Raw genomic sequence first — 18,124 nt, 5'->3', positions numbered from 1 at the left:
AATCTTATGTCTTCGTAGGAGTTGTAGTAGCTTATTCTCTTAGCTTTCTTTTGAGATAGGTTTGAGATCATTTGGATGAGTATAACTCTCTAGGTATCATTTTCTTTGATCATTGTTGAAAGGATAGGTATGGTGTCATGATATTTTTGAATCGTTAGGCAATGCAAGGATAATAATTGATTTTGTTAAGATTTTTTGGGGTGTTTTCATGTGGATTGAGAGGTTGTTTAAGGTTGTATGATGCTATGTGGTAAAGGTTGTTCATGTATATGCTTATGGATGGTATATTTGAAGGTTTAAAGTAGGTATTCTAATATGATTTAATATGCATGTATGTTGATATGTGGATAGATGACCTTAGGGATCAATTGGTGAATGTCGTGTGGTTAGTGAGATTGACCTTAGGGTGTGGTATGATCATATTGTTGTTGAGGGTGGAGATATATCCAAGACGGTTGTATGTTAAGTTATCTAAGTACTACTATTTTATTTTATCTTATTTTATTTTATTTTATTTTATTTTTCGATTGTATGAGATAAGTTTTCTAGTTCCTGTAAATTCCAGTTGAGGTAAACATGGATCTGTCTCAGGTAGAAATTGTGTTTAAATGGGGAGATATCTAAGCCAGTTAGTGAGGATAAGAGTTTTATGAGGTTAGCTTACTATTATTGGAGATTTATTAATTGAAGGAATTTCTAAGATAGCATTGCCCTTAACTACTTTCACTAGGAGGAGTATTGTCTTTATGTGGGATAGTAAGTATGAGAGTAATTCCAACTCTTAAGGCAAGATTGACTAATGTTAATATTATTGGATTTTAGTAAGTCTTTTGTGGTATATAGTAGTACTTATAAGATGAATTTGGATTCATTGTTGATGCAAGAAGGAAAGGTAGTAGCTTATGTTTCTAGGCAATCGAAAATTCATGAGAGGAATTACCTTATCTATGAGTTAGTGATTATGATATTATATTAAGATTTGGAGACACTACTTATATGATTCTAAGCTTGAGGTATTTAGTGATTGTTAGAGTCTTAAATATCTTTTGACCAAGGGAGATAGTTGGAATTTCTTAAGGACTAGGATTTCAATCTTAGTTGTTATCTAAGTAAAGGCAATGCGGTGACAGATGCCTTGAGTAGGACGATCTTTCGTCTATCGTTTTGATGATTTAAAGGTTAAATTTGATTGAAGAGTTTAGAGATTTAAGCTTGATTTGTGAGCTTACCCTTAGAAGCATTGAATTGAGTATGTCGAAAGTGACTAGTGAATTAATGGATGAGATTAGAGGAGCATAAGAGTTAGATCCTTTCTTAGTGAACCAAGTGGAGAGGATTGGTAAGGGTATAGATAGCCCTTTTCGAGTGGAAGTTGATGGTGTTTTGTGCTTTCAGGATAGAATCTATGTGCCTTATAATTCCGAATTAAGGAAGATGATCTTAGAAGAAGGCAATAAGGGTATTCTTAGTATTCACTTAGGAGCTATTAAGATGGATTAGGACCTTAGGAGGAATTAGGAGGATGTATGAGAGTGGCGTAGTAGAAGCGTGGTGGTTTAAGGTGAAGAGAAGAGTAGGGGAAGTTGTGGACTCGTGTGTAGTATTCCAGAAGTCTAAGGTGGAACATTAGAAAGTCAAATGCAGGAGACATATCCATTTTTTATTTGCTTCAAGTAATTTCGGGGACGAAATTTTTAAAAGGAGGGGAGAATTGTAACACCCCGAATTTTTCTACTAATACTATGAATAATTATTATTTATTTTTGTATTTATGAAGATTATTTCCTTATAATTATTGTGATTAATTAAATGAGTTTGATTGCATTTTTAAAGGTTTTTAATAATAATCATTTATGAAAATTATTTTGTATAATATTATTAATTATGATATTTTGTTATAATTATTATTTGAAGAAAATCATGTTTTAATTTGTATTGATATTTTACTTTAATTTGATATATATATGTTATTTAATTATTTATTAATTAGCAATTATGGATTTTTATAGCCACGGAACGGGCTATTCCACTTTGGGAACGGGCTGTTCCAACTCGAGCTACATGAGTTAAATTTCAACCCAGAACGGGCCGTTCCACATTGAAACGGGTCGTTCTGGAAACCCCAGAACGGGCCGTTCTGGTTTTGGAACGGACCGTTCTTGGAGAGGCTTTTGTACGTGTTCTACGGGATCAAAATGGGCCGTTCCGGATTCGAAACAAGTCGTTCGGGCTGTGGCTTGATGCCTATAAATAGAGCGTTTTGCACTCTTTAAAACTCATTTTTTCATTTTCTAATATTTTTCCTCCTTTCTCTTTGAAGACGAAGGGGAACCTAGAGGGGGCGACCAACAAGATTCGGCTTCTGCTTATCGAGGTAAGGGGGAGTGAGAAATCTTGCTCTGGGTGTGGGAATATATGTTGGGTAGTGGGATTGGCCCCCAATCCTATGTTTGTTGTATGCTCATGTATGAGGGGTTTTCCCCAGTTATATGTGTTTCTTTTATTGCTCTTCTTATATGTAAATAATTGTATGATTTGAGATCTCTGTGGGTTCTTGAGAGAACCCTATGAGAAACAGACAAAATATGAATGTTTTCTGTTTTGCTATCTGATTGCTCTATTGTATTCCTTGTTGAATGTAATGTGTAAATATGTTATTAATTTTGAGAATAAATATGTTTTGATATGATTTAGAGTGCTCTATGGGTTCCTGCGGGAAACCCTATGAGAAATAGGCAAAATATGAATATTTTCTGTTTTGATTTCTGATTGTTCTGTTATATTTCTTGTTTAATGAGATGTAAAAATATGTATTTAATTTTATAAATAAACGAGTTTTGATATAAATTAAAGTGCTTTGTGGAGACTTTGTGAATATGATGAGATAATTTGATAATATGATGATATGATGAAATAATGTGAAATGTGATTGAGACATGAGATATGAAATGTGATAATGAAATGTGATGACGAAATGTGATGATGTGAAATGACCATGGGAAATGATAATGTGATATGAGAATGCATAGAGTCTTGATTGACATGCATCATTTGCATATGTGTTTTAAGGGTACGATATGGAATACACCGCCAAAGAAGGCCTCCTAGTGTAAAAGCTTTGGGGATAGCTCGGTTTGGAAGTCCTAGTCTCGCCCATTGTGTGCATGGGATGTATCTTGCGCGACTTAGCTATCCCGACGAGACTCTGGTAGTATATCCTTCTAGTGAGAGTGCGCAGAGGGTGTGACCCGGCATGTACTCCTAGACTACTCTTCGTGTATTGCTAGCGGCAATATGCCATGTGATATTTTACTGGCGCCACATGCATGATAATATGTAGTCTGTGTCCATACATGTACATTTTTATTGTTATATGATAAATTGATACTTTTATGTCTGGGATTAGTGAGATGTAATGTTGTTGTTAATATATCTATTCTATATCTATCTTGTTTGTGTTTGGCTATCCGGTGTGTATTTCTACACTGTGAGCCAGAGTGAGATGTTTCTCACTCCCTTTTCTCTTGTGTTGTTTTCTCTAACTGTCATACAGGTTATTATCAGCATGAGGCTGAGAATGTTGGTGATGAAGCTTAGGCTTCTATGTTGAGAGTTGCTCTGATAGGACATGTGACATCGGGGCATAAATATGATTAGATTGGGATGTTGTTTTTATTAAATTATTTTTTAAAAAAACTCAATTTCATTTCCTTGTAATTTCTCTACATGTTATTTGGATTAAGTTTATGAATGTGAACTCTTTACCTTTTTTTTTTTGAAATTTATAGGTATGAAATATGTATAACAATTATTTTTTTAATTTTTTTAATAGAAACCGGGTCATGCGGTTTAATAGGTGACCCACCGGTCTAACCAGTGACCCATTGACCCAGTACTCTCACTGATTTAATGACCGGTCCGATTTTTAAAACACTGGTCTCGACTCCACTAGTGTGTAATTAAAAGGATTCTCTCATTTGGTGTCCACTTTTATCTTTCTCATTTTACCCTTAATAAATATACATAACTATAATCAAGATAAATTTGTCACTCTCTCTCTCTCTCTCACTCTCTCTCTCTCTCTCTCTCTCTCACATCAAGGCCTAGCTTAGATATTTAGGCCATTTTTATCTAATAGCAGTAGTTAGGAGGGTTGCTATTTATTTCTTCTATTTAATTTTCTTCATCGAAGTCAAAAGAAGAAAAGCTTCCACACAAATTTTCTTTAATTCTTCTTTAAACTAAGTTTCCAAAGAAAATTCAAAAAGGGTCTTCTTTTTTAATATAAGAGTCTTCTAATGAAGGAGTAAGGAGGCTCAAGGTCGACTTATTCTTCCATAATTTAAATTTTCTCTCCAAGAATTTTATATTATATTTCTTCAACCAAAATACTTTAACTTTTAGACAAAGGCTTAGTGGATAGAGAGCCTCCAAATGTTGATGAAATTCATACGAATGCTGAAATAGCCAGCTTACTGTCTCATAGTAAAACATAAATTAAGTAACTTCAATTGAGTAGACATTTTTGGAGTTAATGCCTTGAAATTATCATAGTATTTAACAATTTTAATGGGTAGTATGACTTGAACGAAAACTATGAATAGGAACCAGTCCATAAACCATAAAGGTACCTCAACAGCTAATTCTTTTAAAAACTGATATACCATGAATGTCTGGGGTTCTTTTCAAAAAGGATCTTATATCAGGCTTTTTGTTAATCAAAGTAATTATAAGAGGGGGACTTAAAGGGTCTCGAAAAACCCCTTTCAATAAGAAGGTGTTGGTTATAGTCTATAAATCAGAAAACTTTTATAATCCTCAATTTAGAGCAATTAATTATGGAAGGATCCTTTTTATCCATTTTTAGAGTGATCTCTATAGAACATGTATCAAGTAAAATAAATTGATAAATTTTTTTATTTTTCTCAAGACTTTGTGATTTTGGAATCCAACTTCAATCCAGAGGGGCAAGCCTTTTCATGATTTCAAAAGCATTTAAATTTTATAATTGATGTTCAAGGGTAATTATGGAGAAAAGATAAATACTAGAAGAGGGGTTGAATAGTGTGTATAAAACATTTGCATATTTTTCATAGTGAATTAGTAACACTAGTTAGATGAAGCACGAAGAATAATTAGATGGTTATGAAGGTTACACAAATGTTATGTTCATCTCACTTAGATGTTATACAACCAATACATAGCAATGAATTTTTACTAAAAAGAATAAATTTAGAGAGTATGTTTTTGTACAAAGTATATGTATCGCTTAAAATTGGTGTCTTTGTAATTGATGTCTCTATTTTGTAAAAAATATGTCTCTGCCTTTTTTGTACTTTGAATCTTCTTATATAGTAATTTAAAGAAGATGATTATTGCAACACTGAGTCTAACTCACAAGTTTGTTTCTTCTATCTTCATCATCTTTTCTTGTGATGGCAGCTGATCGTTTGACTCATTTAATGTGAGCATTAAGTACATTTCACCAAATGACACCTCTTATTAGATCAAGGAGACTACTTATCAACTTTTCATACCAAACGGAGCTTGCAGAAGTAATGTCAGTACAGAGCAATTATAACAATAACTTTATCTACTTTTCTTCATGATTTCAGGGATATTGGTTCTGATGAAAAACATAATTCTTCATTAAGTACTGTATGTTTCATATGATTTATCACGTCTTATAGACGATTTGTGTCATACACTTTATCTGATAAGTTTTTCAAATATATTCTTCAAAGACGTTTTTGCATATATTTATTCTTTATAAAAATGTTTTATTTATTAGTATTACAACTTTAAGTTCAAGGGATCTAGATCATCTTTTGAGTTAACGATAATTATTCTCTTAAACAACTTAAACCAGCTCTTGAATCTACCAGGGTTGTAAAGGTTTTATGAAACTTATTTCCAATTTTTAAAGATACCTTTATTAACCATTTTTGTTGTAATTTTGTTTTTAATCTAATTTAGCCTTTCTACTTCTTTGTGTAATTTTTTTACTATTTGTTCAAGAGACTCCTTTATTCTTTGTTTTAATATTCACCCAAAGCCTACTTCTAATGCATCGATTTCTACTATCATAAAAGCTTCAAGATAAGGAATTCCTAAACACGAAAGAGTTTTTACTAGTGCTTTAGCTTTGATTACTACTTGGGTTAATTCAAGAGTCCATTAAAAAGGAGTTTACAAATTATTCTAACTTTAGGAATAAAATCAACGAGATAATTAAGACATCCTAAAAATTATTGTAACTTATTTTTATCTTTTATTTCATTTGAAAACTTATTGACAAATTCTATACTTCTTCTTATTGATATAATAATTCCTTGGTATATTTCAAATCTCTTATTTTAATTTGTTCTATTTTCAATTTATTTTTACAAATGACCATTACATTAGTTTTAATAATATTTTTGAAAATATTTAAATGTTTTATATGTTTTTTTTATTGAATTAAAGTATATTAAAACATCATTTATATATGTTGGAGTAAAATGAGAACAAGGATTTATTATATTTGTACTATCCGTATCGCTAAGCCGAGTTCGAGCTCGGCATCACAGCGCGAGTCGACATCGGACACGTGCTGCTCGACATCGGCCAAGACAAGACCCACCATCTAAATAGATTATAACCGATCTCAGGCCCAAGACCTAATAAAACCCTAATTCACACTAAGGTACGTGCATTACTTATACGAGACCCATACATCCACAAACACTAACTTGAGCATCGAAGTCTCTTTTGCAGGTACCACCCCCACTTGGAACAACAACCGTACCCAGCGACGGAGGCTCACCGATCTTGCCCAGCAGATCGTCCCTACGACCGATCTCTGGTAAGAACATTTGGCGCCCACCGTGGGGCTGATCAAGACAGCCCTTATCGGCCACGCTTATGGTTTTCACCCGAAGCCATGGTAGACGAGCAACAGATGACCTAGATCGCACAACTAGAATGGACAGCGAAGCAGCACTGAGAAGACTGATCGAACAGGTCGAACAGATGCGGTAACAACATGCCGTCGACCTGTAGAGCATTCGTGCCAAACACGAAATCAACCTAGCAGCGCTGCGTGCCGCGAATGAAACTAACCTAGTGGCGCTATGCGCCGAGAATGACCGCATTCGCGCCCAACTCCCTCGGCGCCCTTCTGATCAACCCCCTCAACCGAGTAATCAACACGAGGAAGAGGGGCACTCGGTCTCTCAACCACCGACTGCACTTAGGGCACCGACCCCCAGGCCTGCCACACATCGCTCAAGGGGGAAGCACTCGCCTGGTATACCCAATTGTCGGCGGGATCAATCGACAACTTTGACACCCTAGTCAGACGGTTTATGGCATAGTATGCAACGAGCCGACCTCATCACGTTATATTAGCCGCCCTGGCTAGTCTCAGACAGGGCGACGACGAACCACTGAGGACGTTCATGGAGCGCTTTGCCAGCATCTCGGTTAAGATTCAAAATTTGAATCCTGAGGTCGCCCTACACGCCATGCTCATGGCACTCAAGCACAGACCGTTCGTTGATAGCCTGTGTCGGCGACCTCCTGTTGAGATGGAAGAACTCCGTGCCTGAGCTGCAAGGTACATCCAGATGGAAGAACACTCTGCCTTTCGTGACCAGGTTCGCAGAAAATCACAGGCCAAGCCGGATCACGGTCACAAAGACAACATGAAGGTCACCAATGATAGTTAGTTTAAGAAGGCTACTTGGACAAACAAAGGGAGAAGGTATGACTTCTACACCCCCCTAAATGTGCCCCGAGTACACATCTTGGAGGAAGCCAGCAATAGTAACCTGCTCACCCTGCCACCCCCTGGACACAATCCCAGTAGCGCAAACACATCCAAGCACTGTCGGTACCATAGGAACCATGGTCACACAACTGAGGAATGTCGCACACTTAGAGATCATATAGAGGAACTCGTCCAGGCGGGACACCTTGGGCAATACGTCCAGCGGCACCAAGGTCACCGCGGAGGCTATAACGGACGAGGACAAGGGCGAGGCCGCAATTCAGGCACTCGCACAGACCAACCCTCCGGATCTCATCAAAATTCTAGTGGCGCGGTGCAGGCTGAGGCAAGTCAAGAAACAGGGTCAGCTCCCTTGCAGGGAGTTATCAACACAATTGCAGGTGGTTTCGCAGGGGGAGGCTCTAGCAGCTCGGCGCGAAAAAGACACATGCGCAGCATCAACAATATTCACTCCATTACCTCGGCCTCGCACCAAAGCTCACCACCAATCACCTTCACCGACGACGACTACACTAGCGTTTGCCCAAACCAAGATGATCCAATGGTCATCGTTGTGGAGGTCGCCAATTTGGAGGTCCACAAGACCCTGACCGACCAAGGTAGCTCGGCTGACGTCCTATACTGGTCAACGTTCCTCAGGTTAGACATCCCTCACTCCGTCATCCAACCTCATACAGAACCCCTAGTTAGTTTTGCAGGAGAGCGAGTCTACACTCGAGGGTACGTGGACCTGCTAACAACCTTTGGAACCTCTCCTAACTCAAGGCAGATTATGGTCTGATACCTCCTCGTGGAAGCCAACACGTCCTACAACATAATCATTGGAAGGTCGACGTTGAACCAACTCGGAGTAGTCGTGTCTACCCCGCACCTCACGATGAAATTCCTAGGGAGTGGTAGAAAAATCATCTCTGTTAGGGCAAACCAGAAGACAGCTCGGCAGTGTTACACTGAGAGCTTGAAAGTCTCACCATCCGAAGAGCGCCACAAAAGTGACCCTCCTACGGTAGCTCACATCACCCAGGTTGACATCACTGACCTGGACCCGAGGTCTGAATCCCACGATGAACAACCGAGTCTCATTGACGAGCTTGATTACCTTCAAGTCGGAAAACTCCCTGGCCAATGTACAAAAATAAGCAGACAGCTAAACCCGGAATTACGGAAGCAACTTGAAGCCGAAATCTCAAAGAACACTGACCTTTTTGCGTGGTCAAGCGCCGATATGCCAGGTATAGTCGCTAACTTCATCTGTCACAGGTTGGCAATCCACAAGGAGGAAAAACCAGTAGCCTAGAGGAAGCGAAAGGTCGGCGATGAGAGATGAGAAGCCATCATCACCGAGACACAAAAGCTACTGAACGCGGGCTTTATCCGTGAAGTCAGATACACCATGTGGCTGGCAAACGTGGTACTGGTGAAGAAGAGCTCAGGGAAGTGGCACATGTGCGTCGACTACACCGACTTGAATAAAGCATGTCCCAAGGACTCGTACCCTTTACCGAGCATCGATAGGCTGGTTGACGGAGCATCCGGGCACGCCCTTCTCAGCTTTCTAGATGCTTACACCGGGTACAACCAGATTATGATGTACCCACCGGACGAAGTGCACACGTCATTCATCACTGACCATGCCAATTTTTGCTACCAAGTGATGCCATTCGGTCTCAAAAACCCAGGAGCCACCTACCAACGAATGATGGATAAAGTTTTCCACCAATAGATTAGGCAGAATATGGAGGTATACTTTGACGACATGGTGGTCAAAACCACTTCAGTTGAAGGACATGCTGCCGACCTAGCTGAGGTGTTCAGTCAGATCAGAAAACACAACATGTGTCTCAACCTAGAAAAGTGTGTCTTCAGCGTCCAGGGAGGTAAATTCCTTGGTTTCATGATCACCAGAAGGGGCATTGAAGCCAACCCGGAGAAATGCAAAGCCATCATTCAGATGCAGAGCCTCCAGATTGTGAAAGACGTCCAGCGCCTAGCAGGAAGGTTGGTTTCTCTTTCACGTTTTATCCCCAGGTTGGCAGAGAAAGCAGGGCCCATCTTCACCCTGATGCAGAAGCCGAAAAACTTCGTGTAGACGGACCAGTGCGAAAAGGCTTTCAAGAGCTTCAAAGTCTTCCTCACGACTCCACTAGTCCTCTAGAGGCCGGATCACCACGTCGACCTCCTCCTCTTCCTGGCCATGGCAGAAGGCGCAATCAGCGCAGTCGTAGTACATGAGCACCAGAAGGTGCAAACGCCGATCTACTTCATAAGCCGAGTCCTTCAAGACACGGAAAAATGGTATCAGATGATTGAGAAGCTCGCACTAGCACTTGTCACCGCAGCTCGGTGCCTCCGACCTTATTTTCAAAGCCATCAGGTAGTCGTCAAAACAGACTACACGATCAAGCAAATCCTGAGAAAGCTGGAGCTCGCCGGACGGATGATAGCGTGGTCGGTAGAGTTGTCCGAGTTCGGCATCAAATATGAAAGTCGCGTCCCCCTGAAAGCTCAATGCCTGGCAGATTTTATGGCCGAACTAACTCCAACCTTTGCCGACCAACCACAGGTATGGACTTTACATGTTGATGGGTCCTCCAATTTTAAAGGTGGCGGTGCAGGTATTATCTTGGAAGGGAAAAATGAGGTCGTCTTAGAGCAATCTCTCAAGTTTGGCTTTAAAGTGACCAAAAACCAGGCAGAATATGAAGCGCTTCTCCCAGGGCTAAGGTTGGCTCACGACCTTGGAGCGTGGAGAGTGAGTTGCAACAGCGACTCAAAGCTCATGGTGGAATAGCTCAGCGGGACGTACCAGACTAAGGATACCCTACTACAGAGGTACTTCCATATAGCCTCCTAACAGATCTCTTCCTTCGAAGAATTCATAATACATCATGTACCCCAAGAGCAAAACGCCAGAGCCGACCTCTTATCGAAGCTCGCTAGTACCAAACACTTTGGACAACATCGAACCATCATCTACGAGACCTTGAATTCACCCAGCTTGGACGACAAGTTCGTCAACACTAGTAACAACGAAGACCAAGGATGAATGACAGGTATTTGGAACTACCTAAAGGAGGGAATTTTACCCGAAGATAAAGATGAAGCTCGGAAGATGAGGGTAAGGTCAGCTAAGTTCATCATTGTCGGAGACGAACTATTCAAGCGCGGCATCTCCACCCCATCGCTCAAATGCTTGAGAGAGCTTCAAGCCACTTATGTCATCGAGAAAATCCATCGAGGGATATGTGGTATGCACTCCGGAGCATGCTCGATGGCGACCAGGGTACTCCGAGCTGGATACTACTGGCCCACGTTGAAGTCAGATTGCCAAGCCTACGTACAGAAATGCAAGGAATGCCAGCAGTTCGGCAATGCACATCGACAATCGCCCAAAGCCCTCCACCAGATGATGACATCGTGGCCCTTTGCCCAGTGGGGAATGGACATCCTTGGGCCATTTCCCCCCGCAAAAGGTCAATTCAAATTCCTTCCTGTGGCAATAGACTACTTCACTAAGTGGATCGAGGCATACCCACTCGCCAAGATCACCGCCGAGAACGTACAGAGATTCACCTGGAAGAACATCATATGCAGGTTTGGCATTCCACATTCTCTGGTCACCGACAACGACAGGCAGTTCATTGCGCAGAGTTTCGAAGACTTCCTCCATGAACTCAGAGTCAAACATCTCCCGACCTCAGTGGAGCACCCACAGACCAATGGCCAAGCCGATGCTGCAAACAAGGTGATACTCCGAGAGCTCAAGAAGCGGCTAGGATGCGCCAAAGGACAATGGGTCGACGAGCTTCCCAGCATCCTCTAGGCATACCATTGTACCCCCCAATCAACAATGAAGGAAACGCCTTACAGGCTAACCTATGGAGCCGATGCTATGATCCTAGTGGAGGTCGGTGAGACGTCTCACCGGCGTCGTGTTTTCGACAGTGAGCAAAATGCTCAAGAGAGAGCGACCAACCTCGACCTGATTAACGAGCTCAGAGAAGAAGCCTGGATCCATGAAGAAGCTTGTAAGATCCGAGCCTCCAGAAGGTACAATACGCGAGTCTGACCTCGCTGCTTCAGGGTTCGCGACTTGGTGTGGCGACTTTTAGGAGACGCCCGCAAGGACTCGTCAGAAGGGAAGCTCGCGCCTAACTGGGATGGCCCATTCTGAGTCACAGAAAATTTAGAAAATGGAGCATACTGACTAGAAGAACTCAGCGACAAAGCCATCCCGAGAACATGGAATGCCACGCATCTAAAGTTCTACTTCAGTTGAAATTGTACGAATGAGCTGTGCACTCTTTTCTCGACTCAGTCTTTTGTCCCAAGAAACAGAAAAATGAGTTTTGGCTAAGAGGGTTTTTAACGAGGCACACCCATAACATTAATAAAATGACTCATTCCATTCATGACTTCTTGATTTTACCCTGTTTTATTATAAAATGCATTATCTTAAGTTGAGGTCGAGTTCGAACCTTGATACGAATAGTTTTATCTCAGGCCGAGGTCGAGTCCGAACCTTGATACGAAATCTCAACCTGAGGTCAAGTTCGAACCTTAGTGCGAATTGTTTTACTTTACACTGAGGTTGAATTTGAACCTTAAGAACAAAATCTGTACCCGAGGTCGAGTTCGAATCTCGGTACACATTATTTTACTTTACACTAAGGTCGAATTCGAACCTTAAGAACAAAATCTTTACTCGAGGTCGAGTTCGAACCTCGGTATACATTATTTTACTTTACACTATGGTCGAGTTCGAACCATAGTACAAATTATTTTATCATTATGCTGAGGTCGAGTTCGAACACTGATGCGTAATCTTAAGACAAGGTCGAGTTCGAACCTTAGCGCGAATTATCCTATCCTATGCTGAGGTCGAATTCGAACCCTAGTGCAAATCACTTTAAACTAAGCCAAAGTTTAAACGTGTTTTCAAACCACCAAAACGTGCCAAAACTAAGCCTAAAACGTGTGCGCAAAACCAAAGGTCAAAATAGAACCACCAAAAGCGCAAAGAGTAAATCTCAGGAAAATGATATATACACAACAAAGTTTATGAGTTCAAAAACATAAAAGAAAAATACATGAAATAAACTAAGTTATTACAAAACCCAGCAGTCCAGGCAGAGGTTCTCGCTCGAGCTGTCCTAGAGGTCGTCTTCTTTCACCAGCCGCCCAAAGCACACCTTTTTCTCCCCATGCATGGCCGAGAGGTCGACACCAGGAGCAAGCAACCTCGCCTGACGAGCTGCCTTGACGAAGCCCCTCTTATGCTCCAGCAGGACAGCTTGCTCAGTCTCAACAAGCCTCCTCTCTACCTCTGCCTTAGCCGCGACCAGCTTGTCCAGGTCTGCCCTTAGAGCTGGGACCTCCTCTTCCTTCCCACCAAGAAGCACCTCATCACACCAGGTCAGCCTTCAACGCAGAGACCTCGTCCTCTAGGAAGCGTGCGCGACTTCGAGAGGAACTGGAAAGCTCTTGAAGATTGCCAACCTGAGCCGCGTAGACCTCATTCGCCCTCAGAGCAATCTCCAAAGATTTCTGAGCTCTGGCGAGATCCCTCCTGGTGGCTTGTAGCTCGGCCTCATTCTGCCTCTTGGCCTTGCCAAGAGCATCTCCTAAGGCCTTGTTCTCCTCCTCCAAAGGCTGGACTCGGAGCTTAGCCTTCTCGAGGTCCCCTTGCAGCTTCGCCCACCTGTGCTTCCAATGGTCCACGATAGCAAGCGACCGCTGCATGAAGACCTCCGCAGAATCCAGACTCTCTACTGGTCTGACCTTCTCGATCATCGCCTGATTAGCCAAGCGCAGCGAACCCCTTGGGTAGAAGGTCTCGCGGTCACCCCCGAACTCCACAGTGAGTCCACATCCGAGGAGGCGCTCACGTGATCCAACCTCGTCAAAGGGCGATCCTTGTCAAAGCGCTGAGCGATGAATTTACCCTTGGGAGCCTCCTTCGAAGGGCGAGATGGCGGTGCAGTGGCTGCAGGGTTAGGTGTTGGGACCTTGGAGCTCGGTCACTCTCTGCGGACCTCGACAGGTGTGGAAGCGGACGCAACCTACGCAACAATAGAGGCATTCAGGCCCAGTGTTCCTGAGGTTAGTTCCGCTCGGACCTCGGTGGCAGTCGGCTCAGGCCCCGCCTGCACACAACAAAAACCAAAATTTTTCCTAAGCCACAAAACAAGAAGACAGGCAGTATAAAAGTAAAATCACAAGGAAAGGCACAAACCTCGGCAGCATGGGCAACCTCCTCAGCAACCACTCGGGAAATTCCCTCAGGTGGAGGACTCCCGATGAGGTCGACTGCGTCGGCGTCAGTAGCCTTCGAAGTCACCTCCTCTGCATCTCGAGGGCGGAGGTCCCCCCGATCTCCTTCTCCCCCCTCTTTCTTTTTCTGCGGGTCTCCAAGGGGGAGATCTCCTCCTCTTGAGGCTCAGGGACCTCGATCTCGGTAACGTTATAGCGAGACTTCAACTCGCGCCACTTGCTCCTTCCCATTATGCCTGCAAAAACAAAAGCCAAATACATGAGTAAAAGAAAATTTTACAAACCCTGACAACTAAGGAGGACAAGGTACTCACTCTCTAGACCCCTCTCCTTGTACGCCGAGTTAGCAAGTGACATGACGAGCTTGCAATCCAAGGGACGAGGAAGCACTTCTAGGTTTTTAATGACAGCGGCGTCCGAGGTCGTCAATTGAAGGTTGGCCGACCCGTTAAACCTGACCGGAGCCTGCTGCCAGTAGAGAGGGAACCTCGGAAACCCGCCGAAGTGGAACACCTCATCTTTCAGTGGGTTGACCTTTTTGGGCAGAACCCGGAAGAACTCTTGTTTGAAATTCTTGTAAGATTGGGAGTAAAGAGAAAACAACCCCCCAGCCTTACTCCCATTCAAAGACACCCAACCATAGGGAGGTACGCCCAATTTCAGTTGATAAAAATTAAGGAAAACAGGTAGAGACAACCCTACCCCTAGGGTCGAGCACAGGACTTGAAAAGCCCTCAAAAAATCCCAACTATTGGGGTGCAACTGGCAAGGAGTCGAGTTGACAAAATTTAAAAAATCACATTCAAATTGGGTAAAGGGAAGACATATGCCTAAATCCCTAAAGAAACACTGGTACATGTAGAAAAAAGGAGGATTGGAAGTACCCCCCATATATACACGTTCGCCGGGCTGACAAGGTTCAAGCCGGATGAGCTTAGAGATAGACGATTGGCAGATCCTGTGTGATTTCCACATCGCATTGATCTCCAAGAACGACTTAAAGACGCTCTGGAACTCTCCGACGTCACCCTTGACCCACTCGTAGCCAGAGATGACGGGGAAGGGTTCGCTGGGTTGGTTCCCACCTTTTTTCTTTTTAGCAGCGGCCGTCTTGACGGCACCGCCTTGTCGCGCGCCTTGCCCTTACCCTTGGCTGGAGTAGAGGGGGCGGCGCCGCTATCACCAGCCATCGAAAACAGAAAGATCCGAAAAATGGAAAAGACGAAGAAGAAGGGGAGGAAGACCGACAGAGGGGAAGAACGAGAAGAGAGGACAGAGAGGACGAAGTACCTGGTACTCCTTTGGTAATGAGAGAACAGTGATGAAATACGGGGACCTGATTGCCGTCGAAGACCCGATTTCTGGCTACAGCGACGACGGAGACAAGAAGGATAGAAGATGAAGAATGAGCAGAGAAAGGGAAAGCGTCGAGAGCACGCCAAGCGCCAAAGAAGAAAAGGTAAAATGAATATGGAAGGACGCGCGAAAGGGAGAGAGAAAAGGACTCTCAAAATTTGAAAACGGACGTGGCACGTGGCAAGGAAACGAAAAAAGTGATGGGCATTAAATGAAGCCCATTATGATGGGTACGACCATCATTGCAAAACCGTCAATGCTCATCAACACGCCGCCTGCACGTTTTGGAGAACGAGGCGACGGTTATGACACATGGCGTTAGGACAGAGAGGCGTACGCGAAGAGCCACGACCCCTTGTCGAGCTCGGTCTTAACACCTCGACCCACGGTCTTCGGAGCTCGGGGGGCAAGTGTACTATCCATACCGCTAAGCTGAGTTCTAGCTCGGCATCACAGCGCGAGTCGACATCGGACACGTGTTGCTCGACATCGGCCAAGACAAGGCCCACCATCTAAAATGATTATAACCAATCTCAGGTCCAAGGCCCAATAAAAGCCTAATTCACACTAAGGTACGTGCATTACTTATACGAGACCCATACATCCACAAACACTAACTTGAGCATCGAAGTCTCTTTTGCAGGTACCACCCCCACTTAGAACAACAACCGTGCCCAGCAAAGGAGGCTCACCGATCTTGCCCAACAGATTGTCCCTACGACCGATTTCTGGTAAGAACAATATTATTAATGATATTTTGTAATTTTGAGGGAGCATTTTTTAATTTCATTGACATAAAATTCCATTCAAAGTGTCCAAATGGAACAATAAATGTTGTTTAGCATTTAGCTTTTTCTTTTAATTTTATTTGATAAAATCCATATTTCATATTGAATTTAGAAAATGTTTTGCCTTGATGTATTTTATTAATTATAAGCATGGATTCGGTTTTCTACTACTTTTGAACAAATTAAGTTTTTTTGAAAACTAATATTTTCTTAAGAAATATTTACATTAATCAAACCCATTCCAGGGGAGGTTATATCCTAGCGTTGGTAAGCCAATGTAGGTTGTAAGTCAAAGAAGGTGACATCAAACCTTATGGTGATCTCAATAGGTATAAATTATTGGCGTTAAGATGTCTAGATTAATGAAAATGTTGTCTAAAGGGAAAAAAATAGATGAAAACTTAATTTATAAACAAGAAGAAGAGGTTAATTCAAGCATAATTCAACATGAATTAATAACCTCATAAATAGAACACCAAACTCAAAATGGACTCGTCCTAAGTTAGAAATATCATCGATGTATAGAAATTTCATGGAATGATATGTTTAAAACTGAATATATAAATAAAACGATAGAAAAAGAACTTGGTCTAAAATCAAGTCACGAAACAATGCCAATATCGGAATATGAATATGAGATTACTAACACTCATAATTCTCCTACACAATAAAAAGAAATAAGGTTATCAAATTAATTTCCTAATTTAAATTCTTTATATTCACTATCATAAAATTTTATTGGTTTTATTAAGGACCTTTAGATCTAACTCCTTTTTAAGAAGTTCTTTTATGGTTATTCCTGAGTGAAGTACTTCCTTTACTATCTAGTATAATAATTGATTAGTATAATTTAATTAACTATGAATATTCTGAATATCTTTAATTATAACTTTATCATTTACCACTCATTTTTCTCCTTCATTTTGAAGGGGGAAACTACTATTTTTTTTTTATTTTGTAAATTAGGAAATCTAACTTCTTCTAGAGGTGCGATTATTCCTACTATATCTCTGTTATTAAAAATTTACAAATTTAATCAATGCATTAAGAACTTTAAATTCAACGGTTGAATCGTTGAAATTTGATGTAGAACATAAGTTATTAAATAGAGTAAGTCTAGGTAGACTTACTTCTAGAGTAAACGGATCTGTCTTCATATATATAATATATATATATATATATAATAAAATAAAGTATCGAATAATTTTCAAATTTTTTAGAAATTTGCAGATTTGATCTATGTATTAAGAACTTTAAATTCAACGGTTGGATCGTTAAAATTTATTGTAAAACATGAGTAATTAAATAACGTAAGTATATATATATATATATATATATATATATATATATATATATATATATATATATATATATATATATATATATATATATATATATATATATATATATATATATATATGAGAGTAGTTATAATTAACACCAGTGTAACTTTTACTAAGTGTTACACCGCTCAATAACTTTATATTAAATGCGAATTTTGTAAATCCAACAATTAAATTGAAAGTTCATATCACCTAGATCATATATACAAAATTTTATATTAATCCAAGATGATTTAATTCTTTATTTTTATAAAACAAAATTGACGTAATATATTCATTTCAAAATATATTATAATATGAATACTTTGATTACCTTCAAATTATTATTTAATTTTAACAAAATTTGATATACACGTATAAAGTGATATAAACTTTCAATCTAACAGTTGAATTTATAAAATTCATATTTAATATAAAGTTATTGAGTGGTGAAATACTTCATAAAAGTTATACCAGTTTAATTATAATTCCTATATATATATATATATATATATATATATATATATATATGACAATAACAGCAAACAAGTTTAACAAAATGAAAATAGAAAACAGGTTGAGCAATATCCTTTTCAAGGAAGAACGTGTGAAGT

At 40.7% G+C, this 18,124-nt stretch overlaps 1 protein-coding gene across 1 annotated transcript; it reads left to right on the top strand.

Moving 5' to 3' along the window:
- The first annotated feature begins 9,965 nt into the window (after positions 1–9,965).
- On the top strand, positions 9,966–10,562 carry LOC145950388 (uncharacterized). The gene has a single exon (XM_083061476.1). It carries the CDS (start codon positions 9,966–9,968, stop codon positions 10,560–10,562), a length of 597 nt encoding a protein of 198 aa, XP_082917602.1.
- The last annotated feature ends 7,562 nt before the right edge of the window (positions 10,563–18,124 follow it).

This window comes from Cajanus cajan, chromosome 8, assembly GCF_000230855.2.
Source record: "Cajanus cajan strain Asha chromosome 8, NIPB_CcT2T_4, whole genome shotgun sequence".
Lineage (NCBI taxonomy): Eukaryota > Viridiplantae > Streptophyta > Magnoliopsida > Fabales > Fabaceae > Cajanus > Cajanus cajan.
Note: the sequence above shows the minus strand (reverse complement) of the source record. Positions and strands in the feature narration are given on the sequence as shown.